General features: G+C 41.9%; 1 protein-coding gene across 1 annotated transcript in view; it reads left to right on the forward strand.

The window, feature by feature from the left end:
* The first annotated feature begins 1 nt into the window (after nt 1).
* LOC128693053 (uncharacterized) overlaps nt 2-27,500 on the forward strand; it is a 39,315-nt gene continuing 11,816 nt past the window's right edge. Inside the window, exons 1-2 of the mRNA XM_070091952.1 lie at nt 2-157; nt 17,127-17,252. Of these exons, the coding sequence (XP_069948053.1) occupies nt 2-157; nt 17,127-17,252 (282 nt within the window). The remainder of the gene's footprint in view (nt 158-17,126; nt 17,253-27,500) is intronic.

The following is a 27,500-nucleotide window of genomic DNA, read 5'->3' on the forward strand; positions in this document are numbered from 1 at the left end:
GATGGTGATGTTGCAGGTGGAGGGAGAGGCTGGTCCAGAGGCTGAGGTACGACGACTGAGAGAGGCTGGTCCAGAGGCTGAGGTACGACGACTGAGAGAGGCTTTTGCTAAGCTTCAGGCTGACCACGACGAACATGTCGCTCTTCTCGACATGCAGGTAATTTATCTTATCTATTTATCTCTCACAGTCTCACCACCAGTACCCTCACACCATGACCACGCCCACACCACGACCAAATCCACTCCCACACCAGTGACGACACAGGGATGGGCGTAGTTATATTTACCACAGTCATACCAGTATAGTGTGGCGTGGGCGGTGGTGGGCGGGACGTGGCTATAAATACAGCGTCAGCAAGACGGTCCAAGACCAGGTGTGTGGCAAACTTGGAATTCCTCTCAATATTGCAGTGATGTCCTCTTAAATATGGGTCATAGGTCTATTGACGTATTTTAGTGTGTGTGTGTGTGTGTGTGTGTGTGTGTGTGTGTGTGTGTGTGTGTGTGTGTGTGTGTGTGTGTGTATGCGTATGTGTGTGTGTGTGCGTGTGTGTGTGTGTGTGTGTGTGTGTGTATGCGTATGTGTGTGTGTGTGTGTGTGTGTGTATGTGTGTGTGTGTGTGTGTGTGTGTGTGTGTGTGTATGCGTATGTGTGTGTGTGTGTGTGTGTGTGTGTGTGATATTGAACCAAATTTGCATATCGTCTAATTCTTCCTTTAGTTTCTATCACTCCTTTCTAAGCTCTTCTAGTATTAGATATGCAGATTTTCTTCCACTTTCAATAGTCTTTATTATCTTACATTCTAGCCACGTCCTGTATTTTATTTACAGACTGTTTATGTTTTCCTGTAGAATTTATCATCTTACGTCTGTATTTACATATTTAGGTTTACACAGTTTTGTAAGCAGTGATGTATGGTACTCTTCCCCTCTGTTACGTTGTTTACACAACCTTATCAAGGCTGCTAAGGGAATGAAAACAACGTACTTGTACCCCGTGGCCTGGTGGCAAAAGCTCTCGCTTCACACGGTGAGTGTCCGGGTTCGATGCCCGGCGATGGGGTAGAAATAATGGACTTGTTTCCTTACACCAGTTGTCTATGATCATTCATCAGTAAAATGGGTACCTGGGTGCTAGTTGACTGGTGTGGGTCGCATCCTGGGACAAAACTAACCTAATTAGCCCGAAATGCTCAGCATAACAAGCGGCTTTCTATATAGTAGTACATCACTGATGTCAGCGGTGAATGCAAGATAAATAACTGAATCTCGTACAATATAATACTTAACGCACATGATACACGAGGAGGAAAACCCCGTAATATGTTTTTTTAATAAATCTCATCTCTGGCATTTATAATTGTCAGCTTACTGCAGATCAAGAGAGGAAATATTACCGTATACAACTGACCAAACAACACCTGTCTTCAGAAACACCAAGAATATCTCTGTATTTAAATATGATGGTATATTTCTAAGTCATTATATCCAAACGTAACATTCATTATTCTCTCAGAATGAAACACACTATATTTATAACTTGTTCGGGTACAATGCCATACATAACTACAGACCTCATAAAAAGGTAAGACTAACTGCTTTCTAATACACCGATAAAACAAAATAGATTACTTAGTGTATTCTGGAGGCGAACTTTGGAAATACATACAGGATCTGCATAATTTATAACAAAAAATAATCAAACAAAATTCTACAAATCACCACATATCAACGTAGATAAGTTTGGTGATAAACTTAATAATACCTGGAGACTTGCAAATCAACCTAATTTAATCAGACGACCAGACAATACCTGACTTCCTTAACAACAAGTATAAACTGTATATTGTTACCCTCAATAACCAAATTCATGTTTAAAAACCCATGCTTCTCACCCATAGTATTGAAAACTATACCAGAGTATAGCATTAATCACTATACACTGGTGTATTCTACTATTTTTGCCTCCAGAGCCTCAGTGTGCCACTTACACTCTTTCTTTCGTCAATTCAGTGATTCATCTCATCTCTTACAGAATCATCTATTTTTTGACATTCTTGTTTCAAATTATTGAAAAAAAAATGTTCGAGTGAAGGCTATAACAAAGAAAAATGTTAGACAGCCTATTCATCCTCCATAGGATATATGTAGACTGAGAGATGTATATATGTCTATCATATATATAATCAGTCTTCCTACGTTCATAGTGTATATAGACAGTGTACTTTAACCCCTATTTTAGGGGTTGAAGTATTCTTGACTAGTGATTAACATGTTCCATACAACCTTATTGATCCTCTTGTAGTCGACAGGCTTGAAAATAAATTAACCCACCTATTACAACAGAAAATTTCTCCGGTAGCCTCCAACTTTAATAGCCTAGCGGCCCTGGCGCTCTAATTGTGATGAAATAATCTTTCTCACACCACTGATCAAATTTCTCTTTCACAGATACAATCTCCCACCATTGTAATAGTCTTTATATTAATTTATATTTTGTAGTTTCGAGATCAGTTTACATAGTGACCGCTATCTAAGCTAGAAATTCAAATAATCGAAATTTGTACTCTTACATTTTTTTAATGAATGACGCCAGACATATTATCCTGACTTCTGTGTGTGACTTCCTCCAGCACCTTGACAACAATGATTGTTACTGAGACAGACGGAGTATTTGTTGTTAAACTCTTCTTGGAAGCCTGAGTCACAAAAAAAAATAACCACATCACAAGTAACTAATGTCTTCTTGACATGCCAACCCCTCAAGGGAGGTTCCTTGATGCTGGTGACGGGCTCTTGATCTAGGGAATTGGATCTGTGCTCCGCTTTCCTGGCATGAGTCTGAATACCTTCCATCGTTCTCCCCTCCTCCCTCTACAGAAGCTGTATAATCCCTACGGGTTTAGCGCTCCCCCATGGTTATAATAACTAGACATGCTATGACGCCCAACCTGAGTACAAACTTCACGACAGTACAAGACTCGATAAATACGGTATAACCTCCGAGATTATATTAACACCTTTAAAAATACATCCTTCACTCAACTTTTTCTTATGGCATTTTTATTGTTCTCTTAATTTATACTTATTATACCTTACCTCAGGAATAACACTTAAATTTAAACCATTAACATCAATATCTAGCTCTCTTTAAATCTTTAATTATAACAACAAACAGTAATCGATATTACTTTGTTTTTCTACCAGTTCATATATATCTTTTTGCTATTATAGTTTTAATTACAGTTTTAATTATAGTTTTAATTACAGATTTAATTATAGTTTTAATACACCACTTTCACTTTAACAGTTAATACACATCTCCAGAATATCTAACTGTATTAAACTTAAATTTCAAACGAGGTTTTAAAACCTCTGTTCAGTGTATTAGTATTAAATGTTCTCTAGAAGAATGTTAGCTCCTTTTAAATATGTTAAATTTTTTTTTTTATCCAATATTGTAACAATTTACGTAGGTTAGTTGGTTAATTTGGTTTAAAGCCTATCGACTACACACTAGTCATCAAGGCTGCATGTTGTGTAGGATTACTGACACAGGTCACTAGACCTGTCCCAGCTGATTGCTGGGAAGTAACCTACTTATTAATTAGTCATAAAAGGGACTCAGGTACAGCGGTCCACACTTTGGCGTATCCTTCAAACTCCCTGGTCAAGACTGGTACCCTCCAGGTGTATCCTTCAAACTCCCTGGTCAAGACTGGTACCCTCCAGGTGTATCCTTCAAACTCCCTGGTCAAGACTGGTACCCTCCAGGTGTATCCTTCAAACTCCCTGGTCAAGACTGGTACCCTCCAGGTGGTAAACTTTAGTTAACTATCTTTGAGGAATTCAGTTTCCATAGATAAACTATCGCCCTCTTATCTGTTCAGTTAACAAACGTAATAACTGTAATCGGACGATCATGTATTATGTTTCACTGAAATTATTTAGCTCAACGTAAATTTAATTTTTTAGCACACCGAGATAACGAGAGCCGAGAAAAAGAAAAAAAAATACTTTCACCGTCATTCATTCAGTCACTGTCTTATCAGCAGCGCGTCTATGTCACGGTTCGGATGACCCCCCCCCTCCCCAAACCGCAGCATCTCCACCCCTCCTTCAGAGTTGTGGCACTGTACTTTCCATCTCCAGGACTCAAGTCTGGCTAAATCCCTTCATAAATGTTACCTTGTTCACATTCTAACAGCACGTTGAATCATAACAACCACTTGCCTCCACTCATATCTTAAGCACTTGAAACCTCCCTAACTCCCTCCCTCCCTCCAACTTCATAGTACAACTCCTACCTCTCCCTCCCTCCAGCACAGCTTTTTACGCCCTCCTAGTAATCCTATTTTACTCCCTCCTCTCTAAATATCCAAACTATCTCAACAACTCTGTCTTCTTCAGCTCTCTGAATATTACTTTTAGTAATCTACCACCTGTTTTTAATCATCAGACTCCGAATTCTCTGCACTACACATTACCCTCAAACATGACATCTCCATCTCCTCCTCTTTTCTTCGCTGTAATGTTTAAAACCCATGTTTCACACATACATACAACAGTGCTGACCACTATACCAGAGTATAGGTTGACCACTGTACTGCGGAACATTTCCAATTTTTGCTTCTATGTATAAAGTTCTGTCTGCACAGATGCCTCAGTGTTCTATCCATCTTTTTCCTTCGTCAGTTCAGTGGTTCATCTCATCTCTCACATAATCATCTGCCGACAAGTCCACTCCCAGATATCTGAACACTGACTTCCACTATTGTCCTTCCCTCCAGTCTAATATGCGATCTTTCGTTGTCTAGATTCTTTGTTGATCTCATCGTCTTGCTCTTTCATATTTTCACTTTTATATCCTACTTTTACATATCCTCCCAAACTGTTTTAGCAGTCTTTTTAACTTTAAAATCTCCCAAAAGTACCGTTTCATCAGCAAATATGATAACTTCTACCTTATATTAGAGTCATTCTCTTTGAATTCCACAGTTTCTCCAACACTCTAGCATTCACTTCTTTTACAATTCCATCTATAAATATGTTAAACAAGTATGGTGACATCACACATCCCTGTCTAAGTCTTATTATTACCTAAGCCTCACTACTTTCTTAAAAATCTAACTGCTTGAAGCAACCTACCAACTATTCCATACACTAGCAACATCTGCCACATTACTTCACTATCCACCCTATCATATGCCTTTTCTAAGTCCATTAATGAAATGAAAATTTAAGTAATGTTTACGCAAATGCTTCACTGGAAACACTTGGTCTACACATCCGCTACACTTAAATTAATGTTCCCTCGCAGGCCTGCTCTTCGTCTTTCAATACTAACTATACACCTTACCCAGTATACATAGTAGATTTATTCCCCTATAATTCATACACTCACTTTTGTCTCCTCCTATATGCAAAGGATCTAAGTATGATGTCTGCCACTTTCTACATACTTTTCCTTTTTTCATGCAAAAACTGAGCAGATACACCAACCACTCCAAGCCATATCACCGCTAGCTTTTATCATTTCTGTCTTAATTCCATTTATCCCAGTTGTTTTGCCCCCTTTCATTCTACTGACTGCCTCTTGCACCTTCCCCACACTCACATCTGGATGTTCCTTACTCTTAAAAGATATTATACCTCCCTGTCCAGCGAAAGAAATCACTCCCTCCTTCTCTTCTTCAATTATTACCTTCATTTTTTTTTAACTTTAAAATCCATTTCATTCCTAGGCTTTCTCATCATATTGATCTCACTCCAAGACTTTTTCTTATTCTCAGGAAAATGTGGTGATAAAACCTCACTCTCTCTCATTACTTCTCGTTTTGCACTCCCTCACCACTCTCTTAACCTTTCCTTTACTCTCCATATTCTCCAGCTTCCTCATGTTACCTCTACAGTGTAAAAACCTCTCATATGCAAACTTTTTCTTTCTTTACCACTCTCTTTACCTCGTCATTCCACCGCTCGCTTCTCTTCCCTCTCGCACCTTCCTTCCTATTAATAAGATATTCCTATTGACACTGAACTACATGAATTCATTATTTTTAAGACAAAATATATTAGAAATATAATAATAGTAATAATAATAATAATAATAATAATAATAATAATAATAATAATAATAATAATAATAATAATAATAATAATTTTTTTATAAACACATCGACCGATTCCCACCAAGGCAGGGTGACCTGAAAAAGAAAATCTTTCATCATTCACTCCATGACTGTCTTGCCAGAGGGGTGCTTTACACTACAGTTATAAAACTGCAACATTAACACCTCTCCTTCAGAGTGCAGACACTGTACTTCCCATCTGCAGGACTCAAGTCCGGTTTCCCCTGAATCCCTTCATAAATGTTACTTTGCTCACACTCCAACAGCACGTCAAGTATTAAAAACCATTTGTCTCCATTGACTCCTATTAAATACTCTCATGCACGCTTGCTGGAAGTCCAAGCCCCTCGCACACAAAACCTCCTTTACCTCCTCCCTCCAACCTTTCCTAGGCCGACCCCTACCCCCGCCTTCCCTACACTAGAGATTTATACAATCTCGAAGTCATTCTGTTTAGTTCCATTCTCTCTACATATCCGAACCACCTCAACAACCCCTCTTCAGCCCTATGGATAATAGTTTTGGTAATCCCACACCTTCTCCTAATTTCTGAACTACGAATTCTTTGCATTATATTCACACCAAACATTGCCCTCAGACATGACATCTCCACTGCCTCCAGCCTTCTCCTCGTTGCAGCATTCATCACCCATGCTTCGCACTCATACAAGAGTGTTGGTACAACTATACTCTCATACATTCCCCTTTTTGCTTCCACGGACAAAGTTCTTTGTCTCCACAGACTCCTAAGTGCACCGCTCACCCTTTTCCCCTCATCAGTTCTGTGATTCACCTCATCTTTCATAGACCCATCCGCTGACACGTCCACTCCCAAATATCTGAATACATTCACCTCCTCAATACTCTCTCCCTCCAATCTGATATCCAGTCTTTCATCACCTAACCTTTTTGTTATCGTCATAAAATTACTCTTTCCTGGTCACAGACCGGGCCGCTGGGGCGTTGACCCCCGGAACTCTCTCCAGGTAAACTCCAGGTATATTCACTTTTAATTTTCTTCTTTTACAAACCCTACCAAATTCATCCACCAACCTCTGCCACTTCTCTTCAGAATCTCCCAAAAGCACAGTGTCATCAGCAAAGAGCAACTGTGACAACTCCCACTTTGTATTTGATTCTTTATCTTTAAACTCCACACTAATAAAGTCTTTCTCCTTCTGATTTTTAGTAAATGTGTACAGGAGAAGGGGTTACTAGCCCATTGCTTCCGGCATTTTAATCGCCTCTTACAACACGCATGGCTTACGGAGGAAAGATTCTTTTCCACTTCCCCATGGACAATAGAGAGAGAAAAAAACAACAACAAGAGCTGTTAAGAAAAAGAAGAAAAACCCTAGATGTGTGTATGATATATATATATATATATATATATATATATATATATATATATATATATATATATATATACATATGTCGTGCCGAATAGGCAGAACTTGCTATCTTGGCTTAAATAGCAACGCTCATCTTGCCATAGAGGACAAGTGAAAACTTGTGTATGCAATAATTTCGCCAAAATCATTCTGAGCCTAACGAAAAAAATATATTTCACTGTGTTTGTTTAGTATTAAATTACTGTAAACAAATCTAAAATATATTTAGTTGGATTAGGCTAAAATAAATTGCGCTTGTTATAATAAGGTTAGGTAAGTTTTCTAATATTCTTTTGGTGCAAAATTAAAATTTTTTACAATAACAATAATGAAAAAAATATATCTTTAAGCGTATAAGATAAAATTTTATAAAGGACTTAATTTTAAATGAGTTCTTGCTAATTGACCAGTTTTACATATTCGGCACGACAATATATATATATATATATATATATATATATATATATATATATATATATATATATATATATATATTATTATTATCACACTGGCCGATTCCCACCAAGGCAGGGTGGCCCGAAAAAGAAAAACTTTCACCATCATTCACTCCATCACTGTCTTGCCAGAAGGGTGCTTTACACTACAGATTTTAAACCCCTCCTTCAGAGTGCAGGCACTGTACTTCCCATCTCCAGGACTCAAGTCCGGCCTGCCGGTTTCCCTGAACCCCTTCATAAATGTTACTTTGCTCACACTCCAACAACACGTCAAGTATTAAAAACCATTCGTCTCCATTCACTCCTATCAAACACGCTCACGCACGCCTACTGGAAGTCCAAGCCCCTCGCACACAAAACCTCCTTTACCCCCTCCCTCCAACCTTTCCTAGGCCGACCCCTACCCCGCCTTCCTTCCACTACAGACTGATACACTCTTGAAGTCATTCTGTTTCGCTCCATTCTCTCTACATGTCCGAACCACCTCAACAACCCTTCCTCAGCCCTCTGGACAACAGTTTTGGTATTCCCGCACCTCCTCCTAACTTCCAAACTACGAATTCTCTGCATTATATTCACACCACACATTGCCCTCAGACATGACATCTCCACTGCCTCCAGCCTTCTCCTCGCTGCAACATTCATCACCCATGCTTCACACCCATATAAGAGTGTTGGTAAAACTATACTCTCATACATTCCCCTCTTTGCCTCCAAGGACAAAGTTCTTTGTCTCCACAGACTCCTAAGTGCACCACTCACCCTTTTCCCCTCATCAATTCTATGATTCACCTCATCCTTCATAGACCCATCCGCTGAATACATTCACCTCCTCCATACTCTCTCCCTCCAATCTGATACCCAATCTTTCATCACCTAATATTTTTGTTATCCTCATAACCTTACTCTTTCCTGTATTCACTTTTAATTTTCTTCTTTTGCACACCTTACCAAATTCATCCACCAATCTCTGCAACTTCTCTTCAGAATCTCCCAAGAGCACAGTGTCATCAGCAAAGAGCAACTGTGACAACTCCCACTTCTTTATCTTTTAACTCCACACCTCTTGTCAAGACCCTCGCATTTACTTCTCTTACAACCCCATCTATAAATATATTAAGCAACCACGGTGACATCACACATCCTTGTCTAAGGCCTACTTTTACTGGGAAATAATTTCCCTCTTTCCTATGTACTCTAACTTGAGCCTCACTATCCTCGTAAAAACTCTTCACTGCTTTCAGTAGCCTACCTCCTACACCATACACCTGCAACATCTGCCACATTGCCCCCCTATCCACCCTGTCATACGCCTTTTCCAAATCCAAAAATGCCACAAAGACCTGTTTAGCCTTATCTAAATACTGTTCACTTATATGTTTCACTGTAAACACCTGGTCCACACACCCCCTACCTTTCCTAAAGCCTCCTTGTTCATCTGCTATCCTATTCTCAGTCTTACTTTTAATTCTTTCAATAATAACTCTACCATACACTTTACCAGGTATACTCAACAGACTTATCCCCCTATAATTTTTGCACTCTCTTTTGTCCCCTTTGCCTTTATACAAAGGAATTATGCATGCTCTCTGCCAATCCCTAGGTACCTTACTCTCTTCCATACATTTATTAAATAATTGCACCAACCACTCCAAAACTATATCCCCACCTGCTTTTAACATTTCTATCTTTGTCCCATCAATCCCGGCTGCCTTACCCCCTTTCATTTTACCTACTGCCTCACGAACTTCCCCCACACTCACAACTGGCTCTTCCTCACTCCTACAAGATGTTATTCCTCCTTGCCCTATACACGAAATCACAGCTTCCCTATCTTCATCAACATTTAACAGTTCCTCAAAATATTCCCTCCATCTTCCCAATACCTCTAACTCTCCATTTAATAACTCTCCTCTCCTAATTTAACTGACAAATTCATTTGTTCTGTAGGCTTCCTTAACTTGTTAATCTCACTCCAAAACTTTTTCTTATTTTCAACAAAATTTGTTGATAACATCTCACCCACTCTCTCTTTTGCTCTCTTTTTACATTGCTTCACCACTCTCTTAACCTCTCTCTTTTTCTCCATATACTCTTCCCTCCTTGCATCACTTCTACTTTGTAAAAACTTCTCATATGCTAACTTTTTCTCCCTTACTACTCTCTTTACATCATCATTCCACCAATCGCTCCTCTTCCCTCCCGCACCCACTTTCCTGTAACCACAAACTTCTGCTGAACACTCTAACACTACATTTTTAAACCTACCCCATACCTCTTCGACCCCATTGCCTATGCTCTCATTAGCCCATCTATCCTCCAATAGCTGTTTATATCTTTCCCTAACTGCCTCCTCTTTTAGTTTATAAACCTTCACCTCTCTCTTCCCTGATGCTTCTATTCTCCTTGTATCCCATCTACCTTTTACTCTCAGTGTAGCTACAACTAGAAAGTGATCTGATATATCTGTGGCCCCTCTATAAACATGTATATCCTGAAGTCTACTCAACGGTCTTTTATCTACCAATACATAATCCAACAAACTACTGTCATTTCGCCCTACATCATATCTTGTATACTTATTTATCCTCTTTTTCTTAAAATATGTATTACCTATAACTAAACCCCTTTCTATACAAAGTTCAATCAAAGGGCTCCCATTATCATTTACACCTGGCACCCCAAACTTACCTACCACACCCTCTCTAAAAGTTTCTCCTACTTTAGCATTCAGGTCCCCTACCACAATTACTCTCTCACTTGGTTCAAAGGCTCCTATACATTCACTTAACATCTCCCAAAATCTCTCTCTCTCCTCTGCATTCCTCTCTTCTCCAGGTGCATACACGCTTATTATGACCCACTTCTCGCATCCAACCTTTACTTTAATCCACATAATTCTTGCATTTACACATTCATATTCTCTTTTCTCCTTCCATAACTGATCATTCAACATTACTGCTACCCCTTCTTTTGCTCTAACTCTCTCAGATACTCCAGATTTAATCCCATTTATTTCCCCCCACCGAAACTCCCCTACCCCCTTCAGCTTTGTTTCGCTTAGGGCCAGGACATCCAACTTCTTTTCATTCATAACATCAGCAATCATCTGTTTCTTGTCATCCGCACTACATCCACGCACATTCAAGCATCCCAGTTTTATAAAGTTTTTCTTCTTCTCTATTTTAGTAAATGTCTACAGGAGAAGGGGTTACTAGCCCATTGCTCCCGGCATTTTAGTCGCCTCATACGACACGCATGGCTTACGGAGGAAAGATTCTTTTCCACTTCCCAATGGACAATAGAAGAAATAAAGAACAAGAGCTATGTAGAAAAAGGAGAAAAACCTAGATGTATGTATATATATATATATGCATGTGCGTGTCTGTGAAGTGTGACCAAAGTGTAAGTAGGAGTAGCAAGATATCCCTGTTATCTAGCGAGTTTATGAGACAGAAAAAGACACCAGCAATCCTACCATCATGCAAAACAGTTACAGGTTTCTGTTTCACAGTCACCTGGCAGGACGGTAGTACCTCCCTGGGTGGTTGCTGTCTACCAACCTATTACCTACAACAATAATAATAATACTAATAACAATAATAATAATAATAATAATAGTAATGAACCTTTAAACTTATGATCACCTCAGAATGTGGCGATGTTAAGCCTAATATTTACCCATCTATCCAAGGTCTTACGTACAGATTAGTAGTCATAATAAAGAGAGCATTTCCTTGGGATTTAAAAGAAAATATGTAGGTGGTGGTTAAATCTCCAATATGGCGTCCTAGCCTCTCTCTGCGTGTGAGTCAATACTTGAATCTTCTTGAATTTAATTAAGGAAAGCACGACCTTAATCAACTGTTCCTCTCGTTCTCATGACACTGCATGTTATGTAGATGGTGTTACAAGTCAAGGAACGATGTTGATCGGTATTTAACTCACGGATCCGACATCAGCACAGAAAAGTATAATGTTTTTCTGAGGGGCGAAGGTACCTTGAAGGACGCCACGACACTCCTTGCTAGCAATACGGTTTTAAATTATTAATATTTCGCTTATTTCTTCACTTACAAATGAATTTTATTAAGGTGATTAAATTCTGAGAAATATGAAATTATTTGCAGTAAGAAATTACATACAGAGTGAACTTTCACGGAGAATAAATTTAAAGGAATTGGTTTCAGGGTTGAAACAATTACAGGAGGAAACAATTACAGGAGGAAACAATTACAGGAGGAAACAATTACAGGAGGAAACAATTACAGGAGGAAAAAATTACAGGAGGAAACAATTACAGGAGTACAGATTACACGTGTAATCTGTACTCCAGCAGTCCAGAATACCTCCGTCCTTAAAATAGGGATTTATGTAAACTCCCAGAATACAGTATTTACACTGAGCGACATACACCTCTCCTTGTATGCAGATCTCCCCCTTTTTCTCCCTCTATAATTTTTTCACTCTCTTCATTCCTTTTCTCTTTTAGTTTTTTAGTTTTTATATGCATTATTCATTCTTTCTTCCCTTGTTATGTTTCTCAGGAGGTTGTCACCCCGGGTTTCACATTCCATCGTTTATTTCACTCCTCTTCAACAGATCTTCCAATAACCTATTGAGTGAATAATATAAATGTTGTGTGTATGTATATATGTGTATATGTATGAGTGTATAGTTGAATGAATGTATGCACACATTTGTGCATGTATGAATGTACATATGGATACTACATGCGTGTATATGTACTGTATGTATGTATATATATGTGTGTGTGTGTGTGTGTGTGTGTGTGTGTACTCACCTAGTTGTACTCACCTAGTTGACGTTGCAGGGGTCGAGTCCAAGCTCCTGGCCCCGCCTCTTCACTGGTCGCTACTAGGTCACTCTCCCTGAACCATGAACTTCATCGTACCTCTGCTTAAAGCTATGTATGGATCCTGCCTCCACTACATCGCTTCCCAAACTATTCCACTTCCTGACTACTCTGTGGCTGAAGAAATACTTCCTAATATCCCTGTGATTCATCTGCGTCTTCAGCTTCCAACTGTGTCCCCGTGTTGCTGTGTCCACCTTGTCAATTCCTCTCAGTATTTTGTAAGTCGTTATCATGTCCTCCCTATCTCTCCTGTCCTCCAGTGTCGTCAGGTTGATTTCCCTTAACCTCTCCTCGTAGGACATACCTCTTAGCTCTGGGACTAGTCTTGTTGCAAACCTTTGCACTTTCTCTAGTTTCCTTACATGCTTGGCTAGGTGTGGGTTCCAAACTGGTGCCGCATACTCCAATATGGGCCTAACGTACACGGTGTACAGGGTCCTGAATGATTCCTTATTAAGATGTCGGAATGCTGTTCTGAGGTTTGCCAGGCGCCCATATGCTGCAGCAGTTATTTGGTTGATGTGCGTTTCAGGAGATGTGCCTGATGTTATACTCACCCCAGATCTTTTTCCTTGAGTGAGGTTTGTAGTCTCTGGCCCCCCTAGACTGTACTCCGTCTGCGGTCTTCTTTGCCCTTCCCCAATCTTCATGACTTTGCACTTGGTGGGATTGAACTCCAGGAGCCAATTGCTGGACCAGGTCTGCAGCCTGTCCAGATCCCTTTGTAGTTCTGCCTGGTCTTCGATCGAATGAATTCTCATCAACTTCACGTCATCTGCAAACAGGGACACCTCGGAGTTTATTCCTTCCGTCATGTCATTCACAAATACCAGAAACAGCACTGGTCCTAGGACTGACCCCTGTGGGACCCCGCTTGGCACAGGTGCCCACTCTGACAACTCGCCACGTACCATTACTCGCTGCTGTCTTCCTGACAAGTATTCCTTGATCCATTGTAGTGCCTTCCCTGTTATCCCTGCTTGGTCCTCCAGTTTTTGCACTAATCTCTTGTGTGGAACTGTGTCAAACGCCTTCTTGCAGTCCAAGAAGATGCAATCCACCCACCCCTCTCTCTCTTGTCTTACTGCTGTCACCATGTCATAGAACTTCAGTAGGTTTGTGACAAAGGATTTCCCGTCCCTGAAACCATGTTGGCTGCTGTTGATGAGATCATTCCTTTCTAGGTGTTCCAACACTCTTCTCCTGACAATCTTCTCCATGACTTTGCATACTATACATGTCAGTGACACTGGTCTGTAGTTTAGTGCTTCATGTCTGTCTCCTTTTTTAAAGATTGGGACTACATTTGCTGTCTTCCATGCCTCAGGCAATCTCCCTGTTTCGATAGATGTATTGAATATTGTTGTTAGAGGTACACATAGCGCCTCTGCTCCCTCTCTCAGGACCCATGGAGAGATGTTATCCGGCCCCATTGCCTTTGAGGTATCTAGCTCACTCAGAAGCCTCTTCACTTCTTCCTCGGTTGTGTGTACTGTGTCCAGCACCTGGTGGTATGCTCCACCTCTCCGTCTTTCTGGAGCCCCTTCCGTCTCCTCTGTGAACACTTCTTTGAATCTCTTGTTGAGTTCCTCACATACTTCACGGTCTTTTCTTGTTGTCTCTCCTCCTTCCTTCCTTAGCCTGATTACCTGGTCCTTGACTGTTGTTTTCCTCCTAATGTGACTGTATAACAGCTTCGGGTCAGATTTGGCTTTTGCTGCTATGTCGTTTTCATATTGTCGTTGGGCCTCCCTTCTTATCTGCGCATATTCGTTTCTGGCTCTACGACTGCTCTCCTTATTCACCTGGGTCCTTTGCCTTCTATATTTCTTCCATTCCCTAGCACACTTGGTTTTTGCCTCCTTGCACCTTTGGGTGAACCATGGGCTCATCCTGGCTTTTTCATTATTCCTGTTTCCCTTGGGTACTAACCTCTCCTCAGCCTCCTTGCACATTGTTGCTACATATTCCATCATCTCATTAACTGGCTTCCCTGCCAGTTCTCTGTCCCACTGAACCTCATTCAGGAAGTTCCTCATTCCAGTGTAGTCCCCTTTCTTGTAGTTTGGCTTCATTCGTCCTGGCCTTCCTGCTTCCCCCTCCACTTGTAGCTCTACTGTGTATTCGAAGCTCAAAACCACATGATCGCTGGCCCCAAGGGGTCTTTCATATGTGATGTCCTCAATATCTGCACTACTCAAGGTGAATGCTAAGTCCAGTCTTGCTGGTTCATCCTCTCCTCTCTCTCTTGTAGTGTCCCTTACGCGTTGGTACATGAAGTTTTCCAGTACCACCTCCATCATCTTAGCCCTCCATGTATCTTGGCCCCCATGTGACTCCAAGTTCTCCCAGTCGTTCTCCTTGTGGTTAAAGTCACCCATTATCAGGAGCTTTGCCCTGCATGCATGAGCTCTTCTGGCCACTGCAGCCAGTGTGTCAACCATCACTCTATTGCTCTCGTCATACTCTTGCCCTGGTCTAATGCTGTTCTGTGGTGGGCTATACATCACTGCAATTACCACCTTGGGACCTCCAGAGTGAAGCGTTCCCGCTATGTAATCACTTTATTCTCCGCTGTCTCCTCTCTCCAGCTAATCAAAATTCCATCGGTGTTTGATCAGCATCCATCAGTGCTTGATGTGTGTGTGTGTGTGTGTGTGTGTGTGTGTGTGTGTGTGTGTGTGTGTGTGTGTATTAGTACTAATTATAAAGACAATTTGTGCAAGAAAGGTATAAAATACCGACAATATGAAAGTTAAGACACATGTGCAACATCTGGCTATCTTTATTGTAGACGTTTCGCCATCCAGTGGCTTTATCAATACAGATTCTGGGACATAATAGGAAGACAGTAGAACTATATACAAAAGATGAGGTAATCAGTCCCTCAGCCTTGGAGTTAGTGTTCACGATGCTGTGAACACTAACTCCAAGGCTGAGGGACTGATTACCTCATCTTTTGTATATAGTTCTACTGTCTTCCTATTATGTCCCAGAATCTGTATTGATAAAGCCACTGGATGGCGAAACGTCTACAATAAAGATATCCAGATGTTGCACATGTGTCTTAACTTTATAAAGACAATTCAAGAAATATATACTTCAGGACATTTATTACAGGAAATATTTGGCTAGGAGTGGCTTAGTACTATTAAAGCCAGAAGTGGCTTCTTTAATACTATTAAAGCCAGGATTGGCTTCTTTAATACTATTAAAGCCAGGAGTGGCTTCTTTAGTACTATTAAAGCCAGGAGTGGCTTCTTTAATACTATTAAAGCCAGGATTGGCTTCTTTAATACTATTAAAGCCAGGAGTGGCTTCTTTAGTACTATTAAAGCCAGAAGTGGCTTCTTTAATACTATTAAAGCCAGGAGTGGCTTCTTTAGTACTATTAAAGCCAGGAATGGCTTCTTTAGTACTATTGAAGCCAGAATGGCTTATTTAGTGCTATTAAAGCCAAGAGTGGCTTTCTCAGTAGTACTAAAGCCAGGAGTGGCTTCCTCAGCACTATTAAAGCCAGGAGTGGCTTCCTCAGTACTATTAAAGCCAGGAATGGCTTCCTCAGTACTATTAAAGCCAGGAGTGGCTTCCTCAGTACTATTAAAGCCAGGAGTGGCTTCCTCAGTACTATTAAAGCCAGGAGTGGCTTCCTCAGTATTATTAAAGCCAGGAGTGGCTTCCTCAGTACTATTAAAGCCAGGAGTGGCTTCCTCAGTACTATTAAAGCCAGGAGTGGCTTCCTCAGTACTATTAAAGCCAGGAGTTGCTTCCTCAGTACTATTAAAGCCAGGAGTGGCTTCCTCAGTATTATTAAAGCCAGGAGTGGCTTCCTCAGTACTATTAAAGCCAGGAGTGGCTTCCTCAGTACTATTAAAGCCAGGAGTGGCTTCCTCAGTACTATTAAAGCCAGGAGTTGCTTCCTCAGTACTATTAAAGCTAGGAGTGGCTTCCTCAGTATTATTAAAGCCAGGAGTGGCTTCCTCAGTACTATTAAAGCCAGGAGTGGCTTCCTCAGTACTATTAAAGCCAGAAGTTGCTTCCTCAGTACTATTAAAGCCAGGAGTGGCTTCCTCAGTATTATTAAAGCCAGGAGTGGCTTCCTCAGTACTATTAAAGTCAGGAGTGGCTTCCTCAGTACTATTAAAGCCACTCCTGGCCGAGAGTTACCTCTAATAAATGTCCAGAACTGTACACAAGTATCTTATTCAACATCTTGTCGATGCCACCATACCATTTCTCAAGTGTGATAGTGTGTGTATCTCCGCAGGTCCGCGCTCACCGTGACGACTGGGAGGCCGAGCGCTGTGAGAAGCGCGCCACGCAGACCGCCCTCGCTGAGGCACAAGCCAGGACAGCACTTCTGCTGCACGAACTACAGCTGCTGCAAGCCAAGGTACCAACTCACCATCATTCTCTTGTGATGTACACTTTCACTGTAACCCTCAACCTGTTGTTTTCACCTTCAGTGTGACCCTCCACCTGTTGTTTTCACCTTCAGTTTGACCCTCCACCTGTTGTTTTCACCTTCAGTGTGACCCTCCACTCGTTGTTTTCACCTTCAATGTGACCCTCCACCTGTTGTTTTCACCTTCATTGTCTTGCTCGTCTTCTGGTTTGTCTTCCTCACTGTGTACCTGCTCAACGAGACGCTTCTCTGTTTGTCACGTTCATCATCACCTTCATCATCACCTTCATCATCACCTTCATCATCACCTACTGCAGCATCTTCATGATAAGTCATCTCAGCGATAATTTATGACTTGCAAAAACACTTCAGACATGAAACAAGACTTCAGACTTGCAACGAAATCTCAGTCATGCATCAAGACTTCAGACTTACAGCAAGACTTAAGATATGCAACAAGACTTCAGACTCACAAAACTTCAGACTTGCAACAAGGCTTAAGACATGCAACAAGATTTCATACTTGCAAAAAAACTTCAGACTTACAACAAGACTTAAGACCTGCAACAAGACTTCAGACTTGCATCTAGTCCAGCGATCTGAATCTTGATATGCGACCCAAACTTATCACATAATCTACACCTTGACATGTGACCCACACTGTGACCTGTGACCCACACTGTAACCTGTGACCCCGCACTGTAACCTGCAACCCACACTGTAACCTGTGACCCACACTGTGACCTGTGACCCACACTGTGACCTGTGACCTGTGACCCACACTGTAACCTGCGACATACACTGTGACCTGTGACCCACACTGTAACCTGCGACCCACACTAACCTGTGACCCACACTGTAACCTGTGACCCACACTGTAACCTGCGACCCACACTGTAACCTGTGACCCACACTGTGACCTGTGACCCACACTGTGACCTGCGACCCACACTGTGACCTGTGACCCACACTGTAACCTGTGACCCGCACTGTAGCCTGCGACCCACACTGTAACCTGTGACCCACACTGTAACCTGTGACCTACACTGTAACCTGCGACCCCGCACTGTAACCTGTGACCCCACACTGTAACCTGTGACCCCGCACTGTAACCTGTGATCCACACTGTAACCTGTGACCCACACTGTAACCTGTGACCCACACTGTAACCTGTGACCCCGCACTGTAACCTGTGATCCACACTGTAACCTGTGACTCACACTGCAACCTTGGTCCCACACTGTAACCTGTGACCCACACTGTAACCTGTGACTCGCACTAACTTGTGGCCCACACTGTAACCTGTGACCCACACTGTAACCTGTGACCCACACTGTAACCTGTGACCCACACTGTAACCTGCGACCCACACTGAAACCTGTGACCCACACTAACCTGTGACCCACACTGTGACCTGTGACCCACACTGTAACCTGCGACCCACACTGTAACCTGTGACCCACACTGTGACCTGTGACCCACACTGTGACCTGTGACCCACACTGTGACTTGTGACCCACACTGTAACCCTGACCCGCACTGTAACCTGCGACCCACACTGTAACCTGTCACCCACACTGTAACCTGTGACCTACACTGTAACCTGCGACCCCGCACTGTAACCTGTGACCCCGCACTGTAACCTGTGACCCCGCACTGTAACCTGTGATCCACACTGTAACCTGTGACCCACACTGTAACCTGTGACCCACACTGTAACCTGTGACCCCGCACTGTAACCTGTGATCCACACTGTAACCTGTGACTCACACTGTAACCTTTGTCCCACACTGTAACCTGTGACCCACACTGTAACCTGTGACTCGCACTAACTTGTGGCCCACACTGTAACCTGTGACCCACACTGTAACCTGTGACCCACACTGTAACCTGTGACCCACACTGTAACCTGTGACCCACACTGTAACCTGTGACCCACACTGTAACCTGCGACCCACACTGTAACCTGTGACCCACACTGTGACCTGTGACCCACACTGTAACCTGTGACCCACACTGTGACTTGTGACCCACACTGTAACCCTGGCCCGCACTGTAACCTGCGACCCACTCTGTAACATGTCTCCCACACTGTAACCTGTGACCTACACTGTAACCTGTGACCCATACTGTAACCTGTGACCCACACTGTAACCTGTGACTCACACTAACTTGTGACCCACACTGTAACCTATGACCTACACTGTAACCTGTGACCCATACTGTAACCTGTGACCCACACTGTAACCTGTGACCAACACTGTAACCTGTGACCCACACTGTAACCTGTGACCTACACTGTAACCTGTGACCCATACTGCAACCTGTGACCCACACTGTAACCTGTGACCCACATTGTAACCTGTGACCTACACTGTAACCTGTGACCCATTCTGTAACCTGTGACCCACACTGTAACCTGTGACCAACACTGTAACCTGTGACCAACACTGTAACCTGTGACCCACACTGTAACCTGTGACCCACACTGTAACCTGTGACCCACACTGTAACCTGTGACCCACACTGTAACCTGTGGCCCACACTGTAACCTGTGACCCACACTGTAACCTGTGACCCACACTGTAACCTGTGACCCACACTGTAACCTGTGACTCACACTAACTTGTGACCCACACTGTAACCTGTGACCTACACTGTAACCTGTGACCCACACTGTGACCTGCGACCCACACTGTGACCTACGACCCACACTGTAACCTGTGACCCACACTGTAACATGTGACCTACACTGTAACCTGCGAGCCCGCACTGTAACCTGTGACCCCGCACTGTAACCTGTGACCCCGCACTGTAACCTGTGATCCACACTGTAACCTGTGACCCACACTGTAACCTGTGACCCACACTGTAACCTGTGACCCCGCACTGTAACCTGTGATCCACACTGTAACCTGTGACACACACTGTAACATTGGTCCCACACTGTAACCTGTGACCCACACTGTAACCTGTGACTCGCACTAACTTGTGGCCCACACTGTAACCTGTGACCCACACTGTAACCTGTAACCCACACTGTAACCTGTGACCCACACTGTAACCTGCGACCCACACTGTAACCTGTGACCCACACTAACCTGTGACCCACACTGTGACCTGTGACCCACACTGTAACCTGCGTCCCACACTGTAACCTGTGACCCACACTGTGACCTGTGACCCACACTGTGACCTGTGACCCACACTGTGACTTGTGACCCACACTGTAACCCTGACCCGCACTGTAACCTGCGACCCACACTGTAACCTGTCACCCACACTGTAACCTGTGACCTACACTGTAACCTGCGACCCCGCACTGTAACCTGTGACCCCGCACTGTAACCTGTTACCCCGCACTGTAACCTGTGATCCACACTGTAACCTGTGACCCACACTGTAACCTGTGACCCACACTGTAACCTGTGACCCCGCACTGTAATCTGTGATCCACACTGTAACCTGTGACTCACACTGTAACCTTGGTCCCACACTGTAACCTGTGACCCACACTGTAACCTGTGACTCGCACTAACTTGTGACCCACACTGTAACCTGTGACCCACACTGTAACCTGTGACCCACACTGTAACCTGTGACCCACACTGTAATCTGTGACCCACACCGTAACCTGTGACCCACACTGTGACCTGTGACCCACATTGTAACATGCGACCCACACTGTAACCTGTGACCCACACTGTGACCTGTGATCCACACTGTGACCTGTGACCCACACTGTGACTTGTGACCCACACTGTAACCCTGCCCCGCACTGTAACCTGCGACCCACACTGTAACCTGTCACCCACACTGTAACCTGTGACCTACACTGTAACCTGTGACCCATACTGTAACCTGTGACCCACACTGTAACCTGTGACTCACACTAACTTGTGACCCACACTGTAGCCTATGACCTACACTGTAACCTGTGACCCATACTGTAACCTGTGACCCACACTGTAACCTGTGACCAACACTGTAACCTGTGACCCACACTGTAACCTGTAACCTACACTGTAACCTGTGACCCATACTGTAACCTGTGACCCACACTGTAACCTGTGACCCACACTGTAACCTGTGACCTACACTGTAACCTGTGACCCATACTGTAACCTGTGACCCACACTGTAACCTGTGACCCACACTGTAACCTGTGACCCACACTGTAACCTGTGACCCACACTGTAACCTGTGACCCACACTGTAACCTGTGACCCACACTGTAACCTGTGACCCACACTGTAACCTGTGGCCCACACTGTAACCTGTGACCAACACTGTAACCTGTGACCCATACTGTAACCTGTGACCCACACTGTAACCTGTGACTCACACTAACTTGTGACCCACACTGTAACCTGTGACCTACACTGTAACCTGTGACCCATACTGTAATATGTGACCACACTGTAACCTGTGATTCACACTAACTTGTGACCCACACTGTAACCTGTGACCTACACTGTAACATGTGACCCATACTGTAACCTGTGACCCACACTGCAACCTGTGACCAACACTGTAACCTGTGACCCACACTGTAACCTGTGACCCACGCTGTAACCTGTGGCCCACACTCTAACCTGTGACCCACACTGTAACCTGTGGCCCACACTGTGACCTGTGACCCACATTAACCTGTGACCCACATTTTAAACTATGACCTACACCTTGACATCCACTCTGCTGATATGTGACCAAAGCTTCTCAGGCGAGTCTTGATTTGGCTATCACTACCATAACAATATTTGGCTATCACTACCATAACAATATTTGGCTATCACTACCATAATATTTGACTATCACTACCATAACAATATTTGGCTATCACTACCATAACAATATTTGGCTATCACTACCATAACAATATTTGGCTATCACTACCATAACAATATTTGACTATCACTACCATAACAATATTTGACTATCACTACCATAACAATATTTGACTATCACTACCATAACAATATTTGACTATCACTACCATAACAATATTTGACTATCACTACCATAACAATATTTGACTATCACTACCATAACAATATTTGACTATCACTACCATAACAATATTTGACTATCACTACCATAACAATATTTGACTATCACTACCATAACAATATTTGACTATCACTACCATAACAATATTTGACTATCACTACCATAACAATATTTGACTATCACTACCATAACAATATTTGACTATCACTACCATAACAATATTTGACTATCACTACCATAACAATATTTGACTATCACTACCATAACAATATTTGACTATCACTACCATAACAATATTTGACTATCACTACCATAACAATATTTGACTATCACTACCATAACAATATTTGACTATCGCTACCATAACAATATTTGACTATCACTACCATAACAATATTTGACTATCACTACCATAACAATATTTGACTATCACTACCATAACAATATTTGACTATCACTACCATAACAATATTTGACTATCACTACCATAACAATATTTGACTATCACTACCATAACAATATTTGACTATCACTACCATAACAATATTTGACTATCACTGCCATAACAATATTTGACTATCACTACCATAACAATATTTGACTATCACTACCATAACAATATTTGACTATCACTGCCATAACAATATTTGACTATCACTACCATAACAATATTTGACTATCACTACCATAACAATATTTGACTATCACTACCATAACAATATTTGACTATCACTACCATAACAATATTTGACTATCGCTACCATAACAATATTTGACTATCACTACCATAACAATATTTGACTATCACTACCATAACAATATTTGACTATCACTACCATAACAATATTTGACTATCACTACCATAACAATATTTGACTATCACTACCATAACAATATTTGACTATCACTACCATAACAATATTTGACTATCACTACCATAACAATATTTGACTATCACTGCCATAACAATATTTGACTATCACTACCATAACAATATTTGACTATCACTACCATAACAATATTTGACTATCACTGCCATAACAATATTTGACTATCACTACCATAACAATATTTGACTATCACTACCATAACAATATTTGACTATCACTACCATAACAATATTTGACTATCACTGCCATAACAATATTTGACTATCACTACCATAACAATATTTGACTATCACTACCATAACAATATTTGACTATCACTACCATAACAATATTTGACTACCACTACCATAACAATATTTGACTATCACTACCATAACAATATTTGACTATCACTACCATAACAATATTTGACTATCACTACCATAACAATATTTGACTATCACTATCATAACAATATTTGACTATCACTACCATAACAATATTTGACTATCACTACCATAACAATATTTGACTATCACTGCCATAACAATATTTGACTATCACTACCATAACAATATTTGACTATCACTATCATAACAATATTTGACTATCACTACCATAACAATATTTGACTATCACTGCCATAACAATATTTGACTATCACTACCATAACAATATTTGACTATCACTACCATAACAATATTTGACTATCACTGCCATAACAATATTTGACTATCACTATCATAACAATATTTGACTATCACTATCATAACAATATTTGACTATCACTACCATAACAATATTTGACTATCACTACCATAACAATATTTGACTATCACTACCATAACAATATTTGACTATCACTACCATAACAATATTTGGCTATCACTATCATAACAATATTTGACTATCACTACCATAACAATATTTGACTATCACTGCCATAACAATATTTGACTATCACTACCATAACAATATTTGACTATCACTACCATAACAATATTTGACTATCACTACCATAACAATATTTGACTATCACTACCATAACAATATTTGACTATCACTACCATAATAATAAGCACAAAATTATTTACTTTACATTTGTCTACAACTAAGCTTGACGCCTCTGTTTTTAGCCACAGTGTCAGCAGTTACTAGACTCAGAGTCAGTAATATCAAGGTCCCACGTCAGTAATATCAAGGTCCCACGTCAGTAATATCAAGGTCTCACGTCAGAAATATTAAGATCACACGCCAGTAATATCAAGGTCCCACGTCAGTAATATCAAGGTCCTACGTCAGTAATATCAAGGTCTCACGTCAGTAATATCAAGGTCACACGTCAGTAATATCAAGGCCTCACGTCAGTAATATCAAGGTCACACGTCAGTAATACCAATGTCTCACGTCAGTAATATCAAGGTCTCACGTCAGTAATATTAAGATCACACGCCAGTAATATCAAGGTCCCACGTCAGTAATATCAAGGTCCCACGTCAGTAATATCAAGGTCTCATGTCAGTAATATCAAGGTCACACGTCAGTAATATCAAGGTCTCACGTCAGTAATATCAAGTTCTCACGTCAGTAATATCAAGGTCTCACGTCAGTAATATAAAGGTCCCACGTCAGTAATACCAAGGTCTCACGTCAGTAATATCAAGGTGTCACGTCAGTAATATGAAGGTCCCACGTCAGTAATACCAAGGTCTCACGTCAGTAATACCAAGGTCTCACGTCAGTAATATCAAGGTCTCACGTCAGTAATATAAAGGTCTCACGTCAGTAATACCAAGGTCTCACGTCAGTAATATCAAGGTCACACGTCAGTAATATCAAGGTCTCACGTCAGTAATATAAAGGTCCCACGTCAATAATATCAAGGTCTCACGTCAGTAATATCAAGGTTTCACGTCAGTAATATCAAGGTTTCACGTCAGTAATATAAAGGTCCCACGTCAGTAATACCAAGGTCTCAAGTCAGTAATATCAAGGTCACACGTCAGTAATATCAAGGTCCTTCTGAATTTCTCAACATTCGGCCTCAGATTTCATATGTTTTCCTGATTTCATTTCATACATGAACTCTGCGATTCCTATTACTTAAAAGTCTAAATGACCTCAACATATCACGTATACAGGTCGTTCCATACAGGTATTAACCCAGTCCTAAAACTTTTCTGGACATGTAGAAACACAGTTTATGAAGAGAATATGTTTGGCTTTTAATCACCTTTATAAGGATTGGGCAGAGTTTTGATCCTTGAAGTTTGTAGTCAATTTAACTCATTCTAAGTAATACTTGACTAGAATTTAAAGAGTTTTGGGCGTTTGCTAGCGGGGACCCGAGGGAGGTGTTCTGTGATGGGCAGCCTGAGAGAATGTACATATATTTCTAGACGTCAGACTGCTCATGGTGCAGTAACACTGTAATGAACAGTGAGGTGTGAAAGATGGAAGGCCTCGGTCAGATAACCAGAGGCTCTAGCTGCGGGTCATATGACCCGAGTCAGGAAACACTTGTCCTGTTTCCTGACAAACTTTACCTAACCTAACATCATGATCAGAGACAAAAGTCACTCATGGTACAGTAATTTCGCAATAATTGTTGAGTTGCCACGGATGCTATATTTACGATCCGAGACGATTGCCACTTGTTGTGCAGTAGCATAATGCTGAGTATTCAATGATGACAGTTGCCATATCAATGGTAAGAGACAAGAGCCACTCATGACAGAGCAACATTATTTTGAGTTGAGTTGTGACAGATTCCAAGTTCATTGTCAAAGATGAGTACCGCTCTAGTGAACGTACAGAACAATTTCCTATAGCCGCTTGATTGTCCCAAGATAAGCCCAAAAGGTAAATCTCACTCCTGCCTTTAGTATCATTCCGAGTCGCCTGTTGGATGGTCGTTGGAGAGTACAAATGCTCTGATAATTACGTATCAAATTTCATCATATAACTTCCCTTTCCATTCAATTTGACTAAGAGAGCAAGGTTCTCCACCCAAGGTTCTCCACCCAAGATTCTCCACCCAAGGTTCTCCACCCAAGGTTCTCCACCCAAGGTTCTCCACCCAAGGTTCTCCACCCAAGGTTCTCCACCCAAGGTTCTCCACCCAAGGTTCTCCACCCAAGGTTCTCCACCCAAGGTTCTCCACCCAAGGTTCTCCACCCAAGGTTCTCCACCCAAGGTTCTCCACCCAAGGTTCTCCACCCAAGCTTCTCCACCCAAGCTTCTCCACCCAAGCTTCTCCACCCAAGCTTCTCCACCCAAGCTTCTCCACCCAAGCTTCTCCACCCAAGGTTCTCCACCCAAGGTTCTCCACCCAAGGTTCTCCACCCAAGGTTCTCCACCCAAGGTTCTCCACCCAAGGTTCTCCACCCAAGGTTCTCCACCCAAGGAGTAATGGAAAAAATATGCGAAAGTAGCCATTAGAGAAAATCTTGTAGCTTGAAAGAAATTGCAAGAGTGAGGGGCCCATTAACCCATACGCGCTTCTTTGATTCCCAGTGGACCAGAATGTTGTCGAGTTTATTTTTTCACATTGTCCGAGGTTCAAATATATTATTTGGAACCTCATGATCAAACTGCCTCCAGTCACAGTACACCTGGAGTATGCCTGGAGGGGGCTTTGGGGGTCCACGCCCCCGAGGCCTGGTCCATGACCAGGCCTCGCGGTGGATCAGGATCTAATCAACCAGGCTGTTACTGTTGGCCGCACGTAAACCGATGTACGAACCACAGACCGGCTGATCAGGTACTGACTTTAGGTGCCTATCCAGCGCCTTCTTGAAGACAGCCAGGGGTCTGTTGGTAATCCCCCTTATGTATGCTGGGAGGCAGTTGAGCGGTCTTGGGCCCCGGACACTTATTGTGTTGTCTCTGGGAGTACTCGTGGTGCCTTTGCTTTTCAATGGGGGGATGTTGCATCTCCTGCTGAGTCATTTGCTTTTGTAGGGAATGATTTTCGTGTGAAGATTTGGGACTAGTTCCTCTAGTATTTTCCAAGTGTATATTATCATGTATCTTTCTCGCCTGCGTTCCAGGGAGTACAAATCAAGGGACTTTAACCGTTCCCAGTAATTTAGGTGCTTCATTGTACTTATATGTGGCGTGAAAGTTGTTCTCTGTATATTCTCAAGGTCTACAATTTCGCCTGTCTTGAAAGGGGCCGTTAGTGTACAGCAATATTCCACCCTAAAGATAACAAGCGATTTGAAGAGAATCATCATGAGCTTGGCATCTCTAGTTAGTTTTGAAGGTTCTCATTATCTATCCTATCATTTTTTTAGATGTGATAGATACATTGTTGTGATCTTTGAAAGTGAGATCCTCTGACATTATCACTCCC

This window comes from Cherax quadricarinatus, chromosome 38 (genome assembly GCF_038502225.1).
Source record: "Cherax quadricarinatus isolate ZL_2023a chromosome 38, ASM3850222v1, whole genome shotgun sequence".
Classification (NCBI taxonomy): Eukaryota; Metazoa; Arthropoda; class Malacostraca; order Decapoda; family Parastacidae; genus Cherax; species Cherax quadricarinatus.